Source organism: Phaenicophaeus curvirostris, chromosome 1, assembly GCF_032191515.1.
Source record: "Phaenicophaeus curvirostris isolate KB17595 chromosome 1, BPBGC_Pcur_1.0, whole genome shotgun sequence".
NCBI lineage: Eukaryota > Metazoa > Chordata > Aves > Cuculiformes > Cuculidae > Phaenicophaeus > Phaenicophaeus curvirostris.
The window spans coordinates 156,286,379-156,306,385 of NC_091392.1; the positions used below are offsets into that span (position 1 = coordinate 156,286,379).

The 20,007-nt window shown below is 37.3% G+C and overlaps 1 protein-coding gene across 1 annotated transcript in view; it reads right to left on the reverse strand.

Moving 5' to 3' along the window:
• Positions 1 to 809: 809 nt before the first annotated feature.
• The window catches only part of ABCC4 (ATP binding cassette subfamily C member 4 (PEL blood group)), a 152,464-nt gene continuing 133,266 nt past the window's right edge, over positions 810 to 20,007 (reverse strand). Inside the window, exons 30-31 of the mRNA XM_069879166.1 lie at positions 9,936 to 10,070; positions 810 to 5,270 (exon numbers count right to left, since the gene is read on the reverse strand). Of these exons, the coding sequence (XP_069735267.1) occupies positions 5,163 to 5,270; positions 9,936 to 10,070 (243 nt within the window). The 3' untranslated portion in view covers positions 810 to 5,162. The remainder of the gene's footprint in view (positions 5,271 to 9,935; positions 10,071 to 20,007) is intronic.

Below are 20,007 nucleotides of genomic sequence, written 5' to 3' on the forward strand. Positions count from 1 at the left end.
ATAAATCTACCTCGCCTACTTCTAACAGGGAATTGTTGTATTAACAGGGGAGCACAGAAATTCAGATAGTTCATGCTCCAGGAGGACACTGCACAAACCACAAGAGACTTGTGCTGCGACAATCTAAGCCAAATTCACTTACAGGCAATGAAGAAAGCTGTGGGGTAGACTTTTGGTAGAAATATAAGGATTTTTTAACACATATTCCAGCACCATGTTATAAAAGGATAGATGACAATTCATGTTGCATCAAGTCCTGGAAGTTGCTGCACTAGGAGATTATTGACAATTGAACAATTTATCTCACACAAACTGAAGCAGTTTGAGTGTGTTGTTAAATTAAGCAACCAACTCTCCAGACAAAAGTACAGGACTCAAAGATTACACCAGATTTTGGAGCTGTGCTGCTAACCTTGCTTTTGTGTCCACTAACCTTCCAACTTTCAGCTGTCCAGTCCATTGAGCTCACTGGCTGCTTCAGGCAGAGTCCATACACCAATCCTCTCTTGTGCAGCTGCAGTAGTTCTTCCATCACAAATTTTTGAAAATCTATTTGGATTACTTTTTAGCTCTTGTCGTTGAAGCAAAAAGCTTGATAATGTGGTCTGAGAGATCTCAAACTGCAGCCAACTTGTAAAACCAAACTGGAAGATATTATTCTGTGTTATTCCTCCAAATGGAGACGTTTCAGCTCTTAGAGTTGGTGATGCCACCAAGAGGCATTTGGAGATTCTAGGCACAACCTGACTTATAAATCAGCTCGACATTTCTGCCTTCAACCACACATTCACAATGACGACAGACCTCTGCACACTTCTGAGAAACATCTTTTATTGTACAACAGGAGTTGTCACATGAACGTCAACAAAAGAAATCAATCCATAGCAATACCAAAATCAAATTCTTACACGAATGCAAAAACCCAAAACTAAAACAGAGTTAAAAATGATGAAAAAGGCAGTGTGCTGTTAAACAATGTAAAATGTATACAGAAAGCCACGTTCTTCTGCTAAAGTGTCAGATGCTCATCACCATCACAGGAAACAAGCGATTTCAACTTAGCCCTAACCCCCCCCACCCCCCCAAAACAGAAGCAAACTTTAAAGTGTGATATTTCAAAGGGTCAGATTAACATAAAAAGCAGCATTTTCAGGAAAGCCTCTATACCATTTGGCTCTTTCGTCCCCTTTTTTTTTGCCATCTTTTTTTAAACACATATCCGGAAGGTTAAGAGAACCTGTCAGCATCACTTGAGCAACCAGCATTAGTGATGGTGGGCAGAAGACCATCCCTCTTCTGAAGGGCAGTATGAGTGGTATTGCAGAAGACTACGCCTATCTGACAAATGAGCTCTGGTTCAGTTCACTAAAGAGAATTTTGCCCTTAAAGTAAACAAAACACAAGATAACCTGTCCTTGAGAAATGTGTTGCGTTTGACTCTCCCAGTGGCCTTTTGAGGAGCAGTGGAGTAAAGATATACTAAAATGAACGTCTGAAGAACAATTCTTGAGATCAGAAGTAGAGGCTGTTCCTAATCTTTCACACCAAACAAACAAAGTTCTGTAACTGATGATTTTCAGCACTACTATATAAAACTGTGTGTATTAGAAATAAGACTCTGGAATACTTTAAGGCACCTGATGGTGAAGAAATACTTTAAAGGCTTGAATAACTCAGAAGTTTGAGTTCTTTTTTCCAAGATCCCAGGAAGGAATAAGGAATGTAACTCACAGTAACCAGCTTTGTTATTTCCAAATAAAGCATGAAAATATTCCAAGTGGAAGTGTACAACTATTTGAACTTTTATTTAAAAGGAAATATAAAACACCTTCCTGGAAAGATAATTTATCCATTTAACAGAGCAAGGCTTTCACCAAAGGAAGGCCTTTCTCACCCCTGATCTGAGTTTTGCCATTCAGGTACACTGAACTTTTTTACTCAACTGAAACTAAACAAGACAGTCAATCTTAACCAACAGTCACCTAAACAAAACAACTATAAACAATAAAAGAACCTAAAACCAATTTTCTGATTAAAATATTTTTGTTACTTTAAACTAAAAAAATAGATGTAATGCCAATGACAGACATGAATGACTTGCTACCAGTTGTTCTACTTAACAATTTAAGGGCTTCAAGTGTGATTTTTTTTTTTTTTAAATTGTGTTCTATTGATATTTGAAACCCACAGCTAGTAAAACCTTGCCAAAACATGTGAAGAAGTAGAATCAGCATTTTCAGAGATACCTAACATTTTTGTGCGCATTCAAAAAGCTACAGGATCAAATTAATTCAAGCTTACAGACTGATAGCTAGATCTGTCAGGGTCTCATACCACTGAGTTTGCAGCAGGCAGCGTTTTGGAGCTCTGCTCTGAAATATAACTTCCCGTAGATTCATTTCAGAGCTGAAATGAACTAAAACCATAATTATAACCTTGGTTTATGCATGCATAGCCTCTTCTGATAAAAAAAAAAAATAAACTCAAGGTATATGGCCAGGAGAACATACTGTTCTCTTAAGAGTATTTAAAAGTCTCAGTGTATTATACACCATATTTACTCTCTTATAAGGCCTAACTATTTAAAAATCAAAAGAATTCACTACTTTAAAGCACATTTAGACTCTGGACATGTCCAAACTTCTCAATAAAAAATGAGCTCGAGCATCAGACTCCATTAAGTGTCTACACTGCCTTACTGGTCAGCTCAACCTAGCTCTGTTTTTGGACCACTCCAGCCAGGTCTATCCATGACAAAGCTGGAGCGGAGTTCGGACAAGGTTCGCACCATGGATCCTTTCCAAAAAGGCAGTTGCAGACAAGATCATGCAAGGCTGAACTTTTTTCACGCTACACAGTTCCTCAGCATTATCTCACGTGACTTTAAGCACTCTTAACACTTCTCTACATCTTCATATACCTCTGCAATACAAACAGAGCTGCAGAAAAGCCCTCGTCTTATTTCAGACTATTTGAATTGAAAAGGAAACCACAACACAACACAGTAGATAATAATTTGTGTGCTAGGTCTGGAGTGCATGAGCCTGGAGAAGACCAAGGGCCAAGTGATACAGAAAAGTGGATGCAGCTGGTGAAGGAAGGATTAGCCACAACCATTGCTTACTTGAGCCAATCTGTGCAACGTGGCTTTGGGGACAGGCAGCTGTCTGTGACCATCTGCTATTTAGCATCAGCTGTAGAACAAGCGTCATGCTGTGCATCACTGCATGAAGTTCAGTTCCACTGATATCAGCGGGATATGTTATAACGTAAGGTGCCACTCACCACAGAAGTGTCAGAATCTGCCAAAAGAAAGCTAGGGAGAAGAACATTTCACTTTTTAACTTCCTGCTAACGATAGAAGAGGATGTTACCTGCAAAAGCAGACACCTGATGTTTGGTTTTTTCTCCCCAACCCACCAAGGGAAGCTGGCTGGTAGCACTGCAGGTAGTAAAAAGTCCTCCCCTCTCCTCCCAGGATTTCACAGCAGGGCAGTGAGCCTCTGAGCCTCATTGCAGGGAAGATGCTGCAAGAGGGGAACAAGGATTGTGCCTTTCACCGCTGGGCTGACTCCTGCACAGGATGAAGTCCTTCTAGATGAGCCCTCATGCTGAGGCATAGGCTTTGCCACAACTTAACTTCTCGGGAAAGAGGGAGTACTTTGGATTTGAACCAGTTATTTGCTGGTAGAACTGCTTGAAATAAGACACATTTGCATTTGCCTTGCTTTTAGACCACTGGGTGAATATTGGCTAAATAACATTTATCTTACAAAGGCAACAGCAAACATCTTCAGTGTTATTTTTTAAAAAAAGCACAGTATTTTCCATGTCCTGAAGGGATCTGTTGCCTTTCAGTTTCTTCTGTGCCCTTTAAGCAGTAAGATTATTTAGATTTATTTTCTATTGGACCTCAAAGAGTAGGTATCTCACTAAACACGAAAAAATCTGAAGCAGCATAGCATTTGCTTATGGGTTTTTTTTAAGCATGGGAATAGTGCCCTTGTGTTAAAGTGCTTTGCTGAATCAGGATTTAACTTACGAATGCCAAACCTCTCTCTCTCACTGCATTCCTCTTACTATCAGCAACAACATTCAGGTTGTACTTTCCTACCTGTTCCGGCAGGATGGTAACTTCAAACAGCTCAAGTTCAACGGAACCCCTGATGCAAAACTTTAAATATACTAAGGTTAAATATTTTTAACATACATTTAATGAATTTGTTGTGTACCCTGCAGTTAAAGCTTTGGCTTGAAGGCACAAATATTAAGGCACAATAAATGCAAATAATGTATACATTTCAATGTGTTGTGTTGAAGATAACTTTGTACTACACCATATTTAGGTATAATGACATGTCATTCAAACATTTCCTCAAGTTATTTTAATACCTTTTTTTCTTTGATAACCCGGATAAAAAGAGGAATGCATGTTAAATTATTTAAATATTTCTTCAGTGCAAATGTGGCAATTTTCTTCTAAAGTATAGAAGATTGAGACTGATTTTTCAGCATTTGGATTTTAGCAAAATAAAACTAATATTTACATTCAACTTGAACAGCATTATTTGAATTCTTTATAAAAAAAAAGTATATAGTATTTTTTGCTAGCAAAAATCAAAAGTATTTTTGGCTTGTTCTTTTTTCTGCCAACCTGCATAACTACTTCTGACACGTAGAAGGACATCTGCGTTAGGCAACTAAATTGTACACTACTGAATCTGCTGTTAAGACATAGCTGTCGTGCTAAAGTGACACTGAAAAAATGTTGTTTTTTCTTGCTCTCAAAATATTTCCAAATGAGAAAAAAGACGCATTCCAATTTTTTTTAATAAGCCTCAAATATGCACCCTAGACCTGTTAGGTGTCCTGCACCTGTTTAAATAAAAGAGATCTCTGCCACATAAATTTCAAATAAAAACTAAGTCTGCCTAATTTCCCTAGCAGTACAAACATAATTAGTTGGAAACGAAAACATATTGCACTGAAATTAAAGAAAGAGGGACAGTAAAACTTTTCTTCTCAGTATTAAATAGGAAGGATGTCCAGTGCAAAGAATCACCCCCTCCCTTTCCTCTCCCGTTGACACTTGCAAACGCTGTCACTGAGTTTAGATGATCTCAGCTTTGCATTCTATGGAAAACAGTTGTGGTTGTTAGGAATCACAGTGCAGTTTCAGTTATGCATAATCCTGAGGAAGGATCCAAGGAAGAATCTGTGGCAGGTTGACCATTCTGAACTATTTCCGGGTAATTCTTACTGAAGTACACCTAGGAAAAATACCAGATTCTGTGAGTAATTATACATCAAATACCTTTTAGTTTCAAATAAAATTTCTAGAGATAAATACAGCAGAGATAAATACATGTCCTTAAGGAATCCCAACAGGAACTTCAGGTTAGTGGCATTCAGTAATTGTGTGTAACTGAAAAATTAGTAAAATTACTATACGATCTTACATTATAACAAAGCGTGAGAAAAATCCTACGCAACATGTAGATCCACTCAAATCCTGGTAATTCAGATAAATAGATATATTTTATCAATTTACATTAAACTGATAAGTAAAGTCATTTTACTAGCTCAAAACACGGAGATAAATTAAAAACAGGATGACAAAGAACCTGTGAAATCTTGCGTCTGCACAAGGTTTTCTCATTTTCACACATAAAATGAACACAATGGATTTGGATGTTAATATCAGGTTGTAATCCCTATATTTTACAAACTATGATTGACAACTATTGAAACTTCAAGGTATATGTATGAAATATCCCAGCGTTTAATTTGTGCTGCAGAGCAGTTATAGGGCCTATAGAAATGTGATCTCTGGATAGCAAACCACAATAATGAAAGAAGAAGCAAAAGCTTTAACAATGACTCAACCAAGCAACTTCTCTAAAATGTAAGATGATACCAAATAATAGGACAGTTCTTTGCCAAGCCTTTGAGTTCCTGAATTCTACCAATTTCTAGCTCAACTAGAAGAGATACAGGTTTCCTGATAAATGTATAATCAGAACATAAAAGAAATGAAATGCTGTCAAGTTTCACTGTTCCACAATCATCAGTTTTTAGTAGCTGTATCATATCTCTGTTCCTTGACAGATGCGCATAACAAAATGAAATAATGTCAAGACTTGTGTGCTGTTATCTAAAAATGTGTTTGAGTGAAAAAGGACTTCAAATGCAGTTTTTTCAAAGAAGAATGTGAAAAGTTTTGTTTGAGTCTTTAAAAACAGAAAATACACTATCTTGGTGAAGCTGACATGTGTCACCAGTTAGGTCTCATAGTCAGACTGCTTTGACTGTGGCTTATGAAACATTTGTCCAATTTATATTTAAGAGCGCTGTCAACAAAGTTCAGTTTGTTTGACAATAATGTCCTTTTCATATATATGAATACATGTATAAGGATAAAAAAGAAACAGTCATTCTATAAAAACATTCCTGTAAGTACCACTGCCATCTTTTGTGCACGCACACTGATGCAGGATACGTGCATCTTTACAAGTTTCAAAGAATATTAAGGTCTGATTTGAATCAACAAAAGAATTGGAAGTCCTGTTAAGAGGCATTCCTCAGTAAACAGCCATGATTGGATGCAATAGAGGATAGTTAATCAGGCATCTGCCTGCACACACACTGCAGAGATGGCAACCCCAGTTGTATATTCCCAACCCAGTCCTGGTTTAAAACATAAAACTTTGGCATACTTTTAATGCAGCTTTTGAATGTGTTTTTTTTTTTTAAATGGGAAGTTAATAGAAAACCTTGGCACATTACTAGAGACATAACGAAATGGCAGCTGCTTTTCAACTGTCTCATTGCAATTCTTCCCCAAGCCCAATCCCTCGAGATATTTAATGCACAAGTCTGTATACAAGTTCCTTCCACTGCCAACAGAATTGCAACCTTTTTAAAAGTAATCACTGAGGTGAGATAACACCTAGTATTTTAATATTTACACAACTGTCATAGCTTTAAAATAAATTAAACCTTATTTTCCCCTGAAAGTACTCAAAAACTAATTGACAGAAAACCAGCCTTATCCTGATGTCACCGACGCTGCGGAAAAGCCTCTCTCAATGCTGTCAAGAGCACGGAGAACACACCAACTTTTGTTTATTTGAATAATCGAACACTTTTTCCCCCCTTTTTTAACTATTTGATGACTACTTTTCACTTTCCCATAGGATTTTCTCCTAATAGTTTCTTGTAAACCAAGCAAAGATTAAAACAGTCTCACAATGCCAGGCACAACTCTGTTGCTCTATTTTGCAATGCTTAGCTAAGATGCCCATGGGATTTTTTTTTTTAAGTTAGTTTTCTTCAAAGATGCCCAAGCTAGTTTTCCAATTTCAGATGTGCAGTCCCTCTTCACATGACCATAAAGGATATATGCAGAGTCCATACTGAACCAGAAAATAAATTTGAAGTCTCGACTTACTGAAAGAAACTCTTGGTACAAGTTTGTTCTGTTCAAGGATCAGGTCCAAAATGCAATAAATCAAATAATCATTGCCAAAGCATGGCCACATTCCAAACCATTTTACTTAGCGACCCACTGTAATGCCTTTTGAAAAATATGTATATATGTCATATTACATTTCTTTTTATGTGCAGCATGCTGTTTTCCAGCAACAGAAAAGCTGTTCTTCATGAAAACAGTTCTTAGTAACCACAGTAGGAATGTATGAGACCAACAGCAATACATGTAACAGACTTCCTAGTATAAAAAGAAAAGCCATCGGAATCAGCTTTTCTGACTAAGCAACTTCTCTGAAAGTATGTATGAAGCACAAGGGACAGCAATAACAAAGCCCCAATGTCCAAGTCATTCAAACAGAAAGAAATGCACTGTGCTTCTGGGTAGCTGCTGACTGGCAATATAGTCTCTCGATTCCCATATTTTTTGGGCTGAGTGTGGATAAGCACCATGCTTTGCATTCTTGGCAGTTGCTAAAGCTTGTATCTGCCTTCTAGCCTGGGAGTTAGCAAACTTTTTCATCAAACCACATTTCAGCAGAGACTGGTTCCTGGACCTCTTCCCTTCCTGTACAAAATCACATAACATTGATGTGGTAACTGCAGATGACTATATGGGCAAGTAACATCAGGCAATTATTTTTTATATATTTTGAATTATCTTTGAATGCAATTGTGAAATTGGGGAGGGATGCAGGGAAGGAAGAAGAGACAGCATGACATGGCTAAATCTCTACAGACGACAGCTGGACAGCCTCATCTCTTGCCATTCCAAGGATCAAGCCTTAGGAAGCTGGTCTTCACTTTACAGTGGTCATATGAATTTGAAGCTATGCTTTTCAACACTACTTATATAATCTCCAGATTGTTATACACATACCATAAAAAAACCCCGCGGCTAACCCATTCCTTTGTAGTAATAAAATATATGAAGCTACACTGCCGTAATTGAGACAGCAGGACTCATTACATAGTCTAGTTAAGGACAAAGCTCTTTTCCTCAGTTCTGCAATTAGTGACACACATGAATTTATAGTACACACTTTTAGCTACAAAGCTTCACTTGCAAAACTCTTAAAAAAATAAGTTTCAGTAGCTCTAAAAAAATCTAATATGAACAGACACAGAAATTTCTTCCCCGATCTTCAAAAAGTCCAGTAAAATACCCTTGAGACATGAGCAGGCAGCCTCCAAGACAGCATAATTTTTCATTTTTTTCCCCAACCTGCTGGAACTCCATCTATTTTAGTAGGAAATAGCCCGGCACCTGCCATTTTGTTTCCTGTCTTTATGTGTTGCTTCGCATCTAATGGTCTCCTGCTTCCTCAAGAAACAGCTTGGAGTTTATGTTCCCTTAGCTGTGTTCCACACATCCAGCAAGTTGAGGAGAGGAAAGTATAGAGGCTAGAGATAAGACCCTTGCCTCTTGTCTTGAAAGGGGTCTCTTTGGTCGCTACATGCCTAGCATCAGTGTCTTACTCGCATGCTGAAAGTAAAGTTACATGACGATGAAGTAAGTTGCTGCCAAACTGAGCACTGCCAATCTCAGCTGAAGCAGCCCTGAAACTTCATTGGCATTGAAAGAAATAAAGTCTTGCTCAGAATATCCTGTGTTGTACATTAATAAGAAAATAAAAAATCAAGCCAAAAGCTAGTCAAAATGAGTTCCTTAGTACCAGGTAAATTTTTCATCATCTTAACTCTACTTCAGCTTTCCATCTCAAAAGTGGAGATGATACAGCCTCACCCGATGAAAATTAATCCATTGATGTTTCTTAAACACTTCGATTGCCAGAGGAATGTTTACATGAGTAATAACATTACATTAATAATTCTGTACTCAGAGTAAGATTTGAATAGTGAGCAGTAAATCAGGCACAGAGCCTTGTAGGGAATAAGGGGGTAACAAAACATTCAACGGCTATTTCTTAATAGAGCCCTGCTCAACCTATGTATGGAACGGAGCAAGACTACAATAACATAATACAAGAAAGTACAAAAATAAGAATGTGGTCATATCTCCAGAGATGAGATAATATAATGCACAGATACTGAACCTCAAACTGAAATTTGATGGGTTCTTGAAAAAAAATAGAAAAAACAGATAAATGCTGGACTCTGGAACCCTAACATGTTTTTACAGGAAGCTTTTCCAAGATCAATGCTCACACAGGTGAGTAGGTCATATATTATTTACACTTACCATTTTGTGTACAGACAGAAGGATGCAGGAAATCCAAACAGTCTTTCAACTCAAGGTACATAAATACACTTATCATCGAGATGTCTGCGTATACCCCACTAAAAAAAGCACTGAAAATGATGGTTTTGCTTTGCAAAGCTGACAGATTCTTTAGTAGAAGGCTTACTCATACAACACCAAACATGCTAATTTGAGATAAACAAACTGTAGAGACAAACTTAATTATCCCTTCTTCTAAAATTACCTGTTTTGCTGTTTCAATCAGAGAAGCTGCTTCAGTCTTGCCCACCTGTTGCACCATTTTGTAAAACAAGCCATCTTGTTCTTGCAGCAAAATGTAAGGTTCACCATATTCTTTCAGTCTTCCTGCATCCAAAACCTGTTAGATCAGCAGAAACCAATGTATTAACATAAGAAATTCAAACCCAGATGTTAGAAACTACAAGTAATGGGGGAAACGTATGCACTTTAAGAGCTAAAGCGGATTTTGTATCCTGAAAATGAAATATGTCCTCTTCAAACTACCATAGCACTTTTTCAGTTTGTAGACCTGTTGTACAATTTTAGAGTGCCCTACAGCCATTCCACCTATAGGAATCCAATGCAAAGATATGCAAAATATGGAAATTCAATGTTTGTGAAGCCAACAAAGCAGATTATAAGATTCATTGTGTAAGAAAGAAACAAAGAGGTCTAAAAATGGGCTCTGAAGTAAACAGCTGTGGGTAAAAAAACATGCAATAACCACCAAGATGGTTAGAGAAGAACAAGTAGGTCTTCTGGATTAGAGGAGGTGAAGATGTAATTAAAGAAAATGAGGGTGTTGCTGAAAAGATAAACAATTTCTTGCATCACTTTTTGCCAACTACATATTAGAAAGATACCCCAAACCTATTCTTTCTACATAAAAAAAGACGAGATGCCCCAGGGACACAGGTACCCAAGGAATGAAGGGAGGAAGGAAAGGAGAAGGGAAAAACAACAGAGACATTAAAAAGGTATTACATCAGTAAACCACAGAGGATACATACAGTCAAAAACATCAGCAAATTTAACAATAGCCTGACTAGACCTCTAAGAAAATATTCTTATACTATTTAAGGACTGCATGGCAGCAAATATTGCACTTACTTTTTAAAAAAAAGCTTTCAAGATTCATTCAGGGTACTTTTAGACTAGCATATATATTTTGAGATAAGGAAACAATTTAGTTAAAAAAAAATCATTAAAACACAAGTACAAGACACACAGATCACAGGTAGAATTTGTTCTCCACAGTTTTAGCAGAAGTAAATTCTGCCTCACAAATAAGATACAATTTTTAATGCACCAAAAGAAACTAAAGGAGAAATGGTTTATATGGATTTCCAGAAAAGTATCGAGTGTAACTTAACATCTGTATTACAAGGGACAAAAATATTTCAAGAACCTGGTCAGAAAACAGAAATAATAAATCAACAGTGCATTTTTTGTTTGTGGAAAGCTGAACAGGTAGGAAAAGGTGGGAACCACATCATTCTGGCAGATGTTATAGCTATGTACGTGTTAGTCATCAGAAAAAGGATCACCTGCAAATGACATAAAAAGAGCAGAGGAGATTCAGATACACCTAACTAACTTAAAAGAATGAGAAACATAATAGCAGGGAAAAGTCAATATTGACAAATGTAATGCACTCAAATACTTAGAACTGGCTTATAAAATAATGGTATTGACTCAAGAAAGAGATCTGGGTATCAGTCTGCAAGTTCAGTACTTTAGCCCATGTGTAGGAGCAGTGGAGTTGAAGAAAAAAAGGGAAAGAATTTATGTGAGAAAACAACGTAATTCAGAAAATATTTTTGTTCTTATATAAATAGAAAACTGAATACGCATGGCATACTGTTGAAAAAGATATTGCCACAACAGAGGGACTTCAAGGACTTGCAACCCCAGCCATAATTGTGGTGTACATACTTGTAAGAAAAAAAAAAAAAGATCTGAAAAACTGAAGCTCTTGATTTCAGGAAAGAAATGAATAAAAGGTATTGTGAGGACAACTTCCAAAATAACAAAACCCACTTGCAAACTTCTGTTGGAAGGAAGAAACTCCAATAAGCTTGCAGACAAATTCAATGTCCCGGAAGGAACTTCCAAACGTGCAATTTTTGCCTGTGAAACTTCCTAAAAAACCGCCATCCTGATGGTCAAGAGCTTGGCAGATCTCCAAGTGGCCTGGACCTCCATTAATGCCGGGATGGACAGTGAGGCAGGACAACTGAGCTAATTCCTTTTCACATGGGTGTGAAAATTCCACACTGTTGAGATCACTGACTTGTTTGACACCAGAGACCCAGAACCAGGGGAAAAGACACCAAACTCCTTTCCTTCCAGTTCAATTAAGTGCATGGCATTTGAAGAGAAAACAGAACAACTCAGCCAACAACAACAGCATAGTTACACCTAATTTTATAAACTGTATGCATAGAAATCTACAAGAAGTTATTTGCTATTTAAATCGCCCAACTAATACTATGGGCTCGCCTTTGCAAGCAGTTTCCAATACTGTTTGGTGTAGAGCTGAAGCATCTGCTTGTGGAAAAGATTCAAAATATCAGCAGTATTGCATAGCACAATATATAGTCACTAAATACACAATAGATGCGGTATTTCACCTGCAAAATATACCTGCACACATGTTGATATTTCAGTATACTTAGACCTATTCTGTTTAATTTGTATATTTAAGGATTAATTACAGATACCATTTTAATTACCATCTGTGGCATATCATAATACATAAAAGTTAAGGACAGCTTCCTTAAAAATGCAATGCATTCATTTATTATATAAAGCTCAACATAATAATTAAACTGAGGAGCCTCTACAGAGGACATCTCTGGTGACATGAATAAATGTAGGTTTCTTCAGTATAGCACTAGATTATGTAACCACTCCTTCAGGAAGAAAACTAAAAGCATCTCACTTAACGTGTCCCTCACAAGTAAAGAACTACAATAGAAAAGTAGAGGGTTTTTTAAATCTTATGTTACTGTGGTATTTGAATTTTAACATCAGTTTTGCAAATATCTGAAACAACCACAAACGTGGATAATTATTCTCCTGCAGAGAACCTGGGAAGGAAAAAGGAAAGATCTATTCTTCCTTGACAAGTTTTAAACAGCCAAGTCCATAAGGTGAACAGAGTGAGCAAAATGTGTCTCTAGAAGAATTACATTCACAATTTAAACAAATCATTAATCTATTCATATCCTTTTCTTGGGGAATAAAATCAAACTTGCATTATGAAAACAGACAGAACAAACAGAGAAAATAAGCTTATTACTTTTTAAAAAAATCTTAAATTAAAAAAAAAGAATGAAATTGAACAGACAATATCATTCCTACAAGCCAGGAGTTCTCTATAAATCCTATTCATCCAGGAAATACACTGTTTCTACTAACTGCTGTCATCTATGAGACAATGGAGAGAATTTAATCTGATGTACTTGGTAGTTATACTAAACTTTTATTAAAAAGAGCTTAGACAAAGAGAAAGGTTCCCTTCTTTGAAGAAATACGTGCTGATATATTTAAATAAATAAATAGGTACTTTGGCTAAGGCTTTGCATACTCTTAGTCACTGACTCCAAGCCAAATTAAAATCATTAGGACTTCAAAAAGCCAGCTAATCATTCGGGAAAGGAGGAATCTGATGTTTACCAGCCACATATTTTTCTGATCAATTTGCATACAATGCTTATCACTTCACATTATGGCTGAATTGAACTCAGATGCGTTCCAAAGCAGTTGTACCGGTGGAACTTGATGCACAGAAGTCAGAGAAATCTTCTAGCTGGTGAAATCAGTTAGGCACCGTGATTACGTAGGGGACACAGAGGACTCTAAATCAGGCTAGGATTTCATTATAGACCTTAATGGAGATTTTGAGGGAGGGAGATTTTGGAGAAATCATTCCACTTTTCAGCTCCTTAGTCTGACCTTTTCTAAAACGCACCGAATAAAGCCTCATAATAATTTGGTAGGAGTTAATTGCCTGAGAAATACTTTGACAGCACAGAGTAAAATAAAAGAAACACAAAAAAGCTATATAAACACAAAGCAGCCATATGTAAACCAGGGCCAGATCCTCCACCGTCTTGCACTGGCAGCCTCTTTTACCTCACCTGCACTGTTCCTGCCTTTGTAGTCAGATCCTTATGACTTCACCAGGCTGTTCTTAAGAGTAATTCCAAGTGTTCTCAAGAAGAGTAATTCCAACAGTGCAAAATTTACAAAATTGGCTACTGGTGATCATGCAAAAGAGTGCAAAGTCAAATTCTTATTCAATGGAATTCACTCATCTACTTGTATAAGGTAAAACTGCTTTTTACTAACAGCTATCCTTAGTTAAGCAGCACTATTCAGACATTTTAAGTTCACAAAAGGCTTAAATGCTATATTCTTCTGGAGTAAAATTCTCTCATGCCACCTAATCCCACTCCATCTGATGTTTCATCCTGGTTGAATAGTCTGGGGCAGTGGACTGCTCATCCCAATTGTGAAATTTTCATGCTGGATAGAAAGCAACATAGTTTTGAACAGCACTTTGTTTGACATGGAGGCACAGAATAATACAGAAAGTGGGATTAAAAACATGGCAGGGAAGAGGCAGAGAAACAGAAAAGCAGTATTTGAAATTGACTGACCTGCAAAGGCAAGCATGAAAACAGTATTAGCCATGTAAATGTGTTGTTTATGCTAACTCTAGCTAGCACAGAAGGACTATTTGATTATGCCACAAAAATGCTGATTAAGATTTGGCAACTATAAAATAGTTGCCCGTTTCTGCCTCATCTGTACCCTACCAGGATATCTACTTGTGCTCTGCCTAGGTCCACCTCTAAAATAATAAAAACCGTGCAGTATTTCCATCCCATAGCCTCAGAGTTTCATGTATTAACTATGACAAAAGAAGTATTGGAGGGAAGACAAAAAGTAAAACAAAAAAATGGTGAAAAAGATATCAGAAATCCATTTCAAAAAGAAGAGAGAGAAATGAGATAATGATGAGGATACTACATCAAGATAGTCCAGATTCCAGCAGAGCCCTAGGCAGCAGAACCAGGACAGCCCCCTTTTCTCCCTGATGATTCCGGCAACTAATCTATATTGCTGTGTTGCTTAAGACTTCAGAAAAGCAAAGATTAATTTTGCAAATGAATTTAAAATCTTCTTTATGAATTAATATAAGTAAAGAAGTGTCATTAGCTACAGAAAGAACACAGACCTTTAAAGACGCTGTAACAAACACCATGTAGTTATGGTTATCCATAGACACAAAAAAGAAAGTTCCAAATCCTGCATTTTCCAACTTTCAGCAACAAAAGCAGACAAACCAAGAGAACAATAGTTATAAAACATTCTGAGAAAAAAACAGTCCAAGGTTGGAAGTGTTCAGCAACAGAGGAGGGGGGCATGGAAATTTATTTCAATTATTATTGAGGACTGACTAGTGCTCCTATTCACGTTCATGTTCACCATAAAGCCAGAGGGAAAACGGGACATTTAAGAGTTGATCATAAATGTTTTTATTTCCTATTCAAAAGGAAAATAATTCAAGCAAATTATCTCCTAGGGAATACATCTGATTTAATTTAGACTTGGAGAAGACATCACCAAACAAAATTATTATTAAAGTTCAAAACTCCACTAGGAGTACGACTTTGAACAATGTTTTCCTCAGAGAGCATACAACAAGATGATCTTCAATAAAGTCTTGAGAAGAGGATAATGTTCAGGAGATGCTTCTGGTTACATCATATTATAAGAAATATATTTACCCAAGACAATACATAGCTTTGTGGGAAAGAGTCTACAGTCTGTGCTCCAGTTGGCATTAAGTTCAGATGCAAGCACGTTCTGTCTCTTCCATCTCAACATGGTTTGTCAAAACAGATCAAAAACATGTACATGCTGCTCTGAAAAATCATTGAAAAACATCGAGAAGGCTGCAAATATAACACAGGAACCATTTTAAAGGTTTTTTCCTTTTTAAGGAGTTTTTCTTTGTATCTTTTTTTCTTCCTTTTTTTTTTAATTTTAATTTTGGTGGTAGAGCTTTTTTGGCTGCATTTCAGGATTTTTGGGTTCTGTTTTTTTAATCTTCATGTTTAATCTAAGCATTCCTCCTATATAAACTACCAGTAACTCCAGATAAGTTTGGCATCAAACAACATACATTTCATACAACATGTGTACAAACACTCACGTATGCTCTGCTTTATCATCTTATAATCTGAATTACTGTTCTCAGACTTTACAAATATTTCACCTCATCAGAGCTTAACTTTGCTGTAACAATGCCAAACCTGTCATTGGGATTTGACATATACACCCATGTCCACCTTCCCCACCTCACATAAAAAGCAACTTCAGATGTCTTGTTCTGTAATCAGAAACAGTGGACTTCTTTAATCTGAAATTATTCCTGAGTTACAACTTAGGGGAAATTGAGCATGCAATACTGGCTGTTAAATTTTAACATGTATGAGTTATCTTTACTTTTCTCCCAGAAGCTTAAAAGTCTACCTTCTTTTTCTCCATCTGATGGCACGCCATTCTAAGGTGGCTGGAATGTTGTGGGGAAAAAACCATCAATTACATAGGTAGTAATGAGTCTTATTCTATCGACAATCATTTGATATTAAGTCCTTCTGTATCTTGTTGGAGAAGTCTGTTAACCAGTCACTGTAGATGCTTCTTGTAATGTTCAGCTTCCTCACCTCAAAACATCTGATATACTTTTGCAAAGTCAACTTCTCCCTTAGAGAGTATGAAGGGACCTCATGCCAGTTCTTATCAACAACTATACACACAGTGACAAAACTCCCCTTTGGTCAATCAGTAATGACTGTTTTCATCACAGTAAAGCCACATTTCTCAATCAGGACTGCAGAATGGCTCAAATGTGGTCCTGAAGTGATAGTAGATACACTTCAGCTTAAGAAATCCCACTCTTTATTGAGGCTTTTGAGGGTTTTAGGAAGTTAGACAAGCTACTCTTTTCAAAAGGTTAAGGAATATTGTTACAGATGACTAGGCATGTCTTTCAGTTTTATCAGTTTCTGATGACAATGAACTTGTGGCTCAGCTGCCATGCGCACAGCTTTACCTTACCAAAAACTCTCTGCTCAAAGCATCAGCCACCAGCATGTTCCACGCTAATTTGCTTTTAAACAGTAATACAGAATTTCTGAGAGAGCTATAACTATCATTCTGTAAGATGTGTCAGTATTTCTAGTACGGTATGGATTCCATACCATCCTCTTTAAAGAAACATGATCTGACTGTCCTGTCCTTATGCTGACAGAAAAACATTCACACACAAACACGTGAATGAGAGATCAAGGTTCATAAAACATTGGCTTTACTTCCTGCAGTAATTCAAATCCAGCTCTTCATTTGAATGCCCCCAGCTGAAGTACTGCTGTAATAACGAGTTGTTTTATTTAGGCAAAAGAAGAATCTTGTTGGGCAGCCCTCTTGAAATTGGGAGTAGCTTTTAAGAACTCAAAGATGCCATTGTTTTGGAGAGGTGTGGCTTAAAACTGGCAAAGAGAATCAACAATCCTAGTATCTTTTCAAGTTCATTGGGATTTTGACTAAATTTAAAGACAGTTTTGCCAGGTGTGATGTTTACAACTGTCAAGGACACTTTATTTCAGCTGACAACACTTGCTTTGATGTATGACCATGGCACATAGCTCAGTATTTTATGCAAAATGTGGCCTAAAAAACATTATGTTCCCTTAACACTAAAGATGCATAAATTACTAAGCTTTGAAAACAATGCTGACATTTGTTGAACTCCATTATTAAATTCCAAGAAAGAATATGGAAGGATCTGTTTTTTTTTCCCTTATCGTTTCCTTAAACATCAACCCAATTTCAGAAAATCTGAGAATGGTGGAAATTGCCTTTCTTCATATTAAAACCCAAACCTATAATTTCTGAAAAATCACTTAAATGCTTAGCTCCTCCAGAAACTCTGCAAGTCTTGAGTTACCAAATGAAAGGAGAAACTTAACAGGGCTCTTTGGTCTCTATCAGCTGGCCAGATGGGCTCCAATCCAGCCAAGAGCCAAATAGGGAGGTTGATATTAATCGCACAAAGTGTCTGGTGGAACTGCTTAATCTCCAAAAAGTTTCCCTCAAATATTTCATCAGCACTTACCCATAAGTGTTGGGATCATTCCTAAATTTTCACATGTGATTGTTTGGATCCTCAAAACCTAGGCTTCCCGACAACCTTACAGAACACACGTACCCAAGTAATGTTTTTACTGCGTACATACTGATGCTGATATTCAGGTATCCTGAGACCAAGTATTCTTTTACCTACCTGCAGGGCACCTCAACTATCACAACTGACTTCAGTCTTCTTCTCCAAGCAGGTCCTTTTCTGTGGCTATCCTTCAACTCTTATCCTCACTTTTCTCTATACAGGAGACTCTGGTCCCACAGCACAGCTGCGATTTTTCTTAAGTTGAATAAAAACTAATAAATTTAGGTCTAATATTCCCGAGTCCATATTTTCAAGACAGAGGCTTAAACAAAAAAGGAGTTTTATTAGTGATTGTGCCATTTGAATAATGACAGCAGGTGTACAAATATGAATACAGCAACTTTACCATGGATTACTAAATTCAAATCCAAAAGGTGCTTCAAGTTTTCTATGAAGAAATACGTGCCTAAGTGTCTTTGGAGATCTGATTCCTAGTTTCAAAAATTTGGAGCTCTCAAAAGCTGCTATAATCCATTAAGCTCCCTATTCTTTTAACAGAATAGACTTGGAGAGTACAAGTATAATTTGCAGTAGTGTTTCACCACACTCAGGACACTGGGCTAATATAAAGTCAAAAACCCTTCCAGCGCTGTGTACAGAATTAAAAAAACAAGCAACAACTGTTTTACACCCTTACAGTTCTCCTACTTCAGAATTTCAAGACTGAAACCCACCTCTGAATGCAGCCCTAATTACTTCCACTTTTCCGAAAATTTCATGTGTTACCTCCCCATGCTCCAGGAAAATCTATAGTCTTGCCAACTGCCCTGTCTTAGATATTTTATGCACTTGAGGGTCAGTATCTGACAGCTGGTAGCTCTCCACCAAAGAAACAGTCCTAGAAGATAAGAGTCAACACTAATGAAAACATGTAGTTTTCACAAAGAACTGTTTGACATATAGGATTGCATATTTCTGTATCCTGTGGCTTACGTAATCCTCCTTAAAACGAATGTCTAAGATTTGCTGTAAAACACATCAATTTTCCAGAAGAAATATATAAGTAAGAGGCGAGAAAAGCCACCAAAAGAAGAGCCAACAGACCACAGCATTTATGGCTTTAACTCACTATTACTAACCTAAGTGGACTACCACTACGTTCCTGCGTTCTCCACGTGTCCATCGGAAGTTGGGCCACTGCAGCAAAAGCTCATGTGAAGGTATCAGTCGGGCAGCTGGGGCTCCCCTACTCCTTCAAGAACTCCGCTTCTCACTGGGCTACAGATTCAGACTCTCTCATACTTATTCTCCCTCTTGCTCCATGACTCTTGCATTTATCGCAGCACAGTGCTTCAAAAGGAAAGGTGGAGGCTGGCCTTAACCTGACCACCCTGTGCATGATGGTGGGTATGACACTTTCCTGGAAACGGGGAGCATTGTATCCAGACGACAATGTAGAACACAGATTTCTGCACTTCCTGGAAGAACACTATCATCCTTGTGCTAAGGAAGGGGTCTATTAACACCATTGTCTCATCTCCAACTGGAGAGATGGATACTAATGTGGAACACTGGGTCAGATACCAGAACTCCAGAGAGAGGCAAATGCTCAGACCTTGTCTATTCTATAGCATTTTCTGTCTAGCTGTAGGTGACTCCCCTTTCACTCTGCAAACTGCCTGGATCTCCCTCCAGAGTTTCTCCTTTCCTTTTAAAATGCTTACACCTACTCATGGTGGACTGATCTCCACCAAGAGTAGGTGTAAACCAAACAGTGCATGAAACATGGTGTGAGATTTATGAGGCTCAGATGTTCCACCACAGTAAACATACTGTAATGTCAGAAAAAAGGGAACAACTAAACTTACCGGAAAGACAGGGGAAGTAATTTCCTCTTGACAAAAAAAACAACTGAAGTCTGGTTGTGAAGTATATTGTATTGTTACTGTGAATATTAGTTACTTTAGAATGTAACCACAACAGATTTTCCCATAAATAAATCATACCTCTTCCCATGATTCTCTTAATCAAAAACTTCCAATTTGAATGA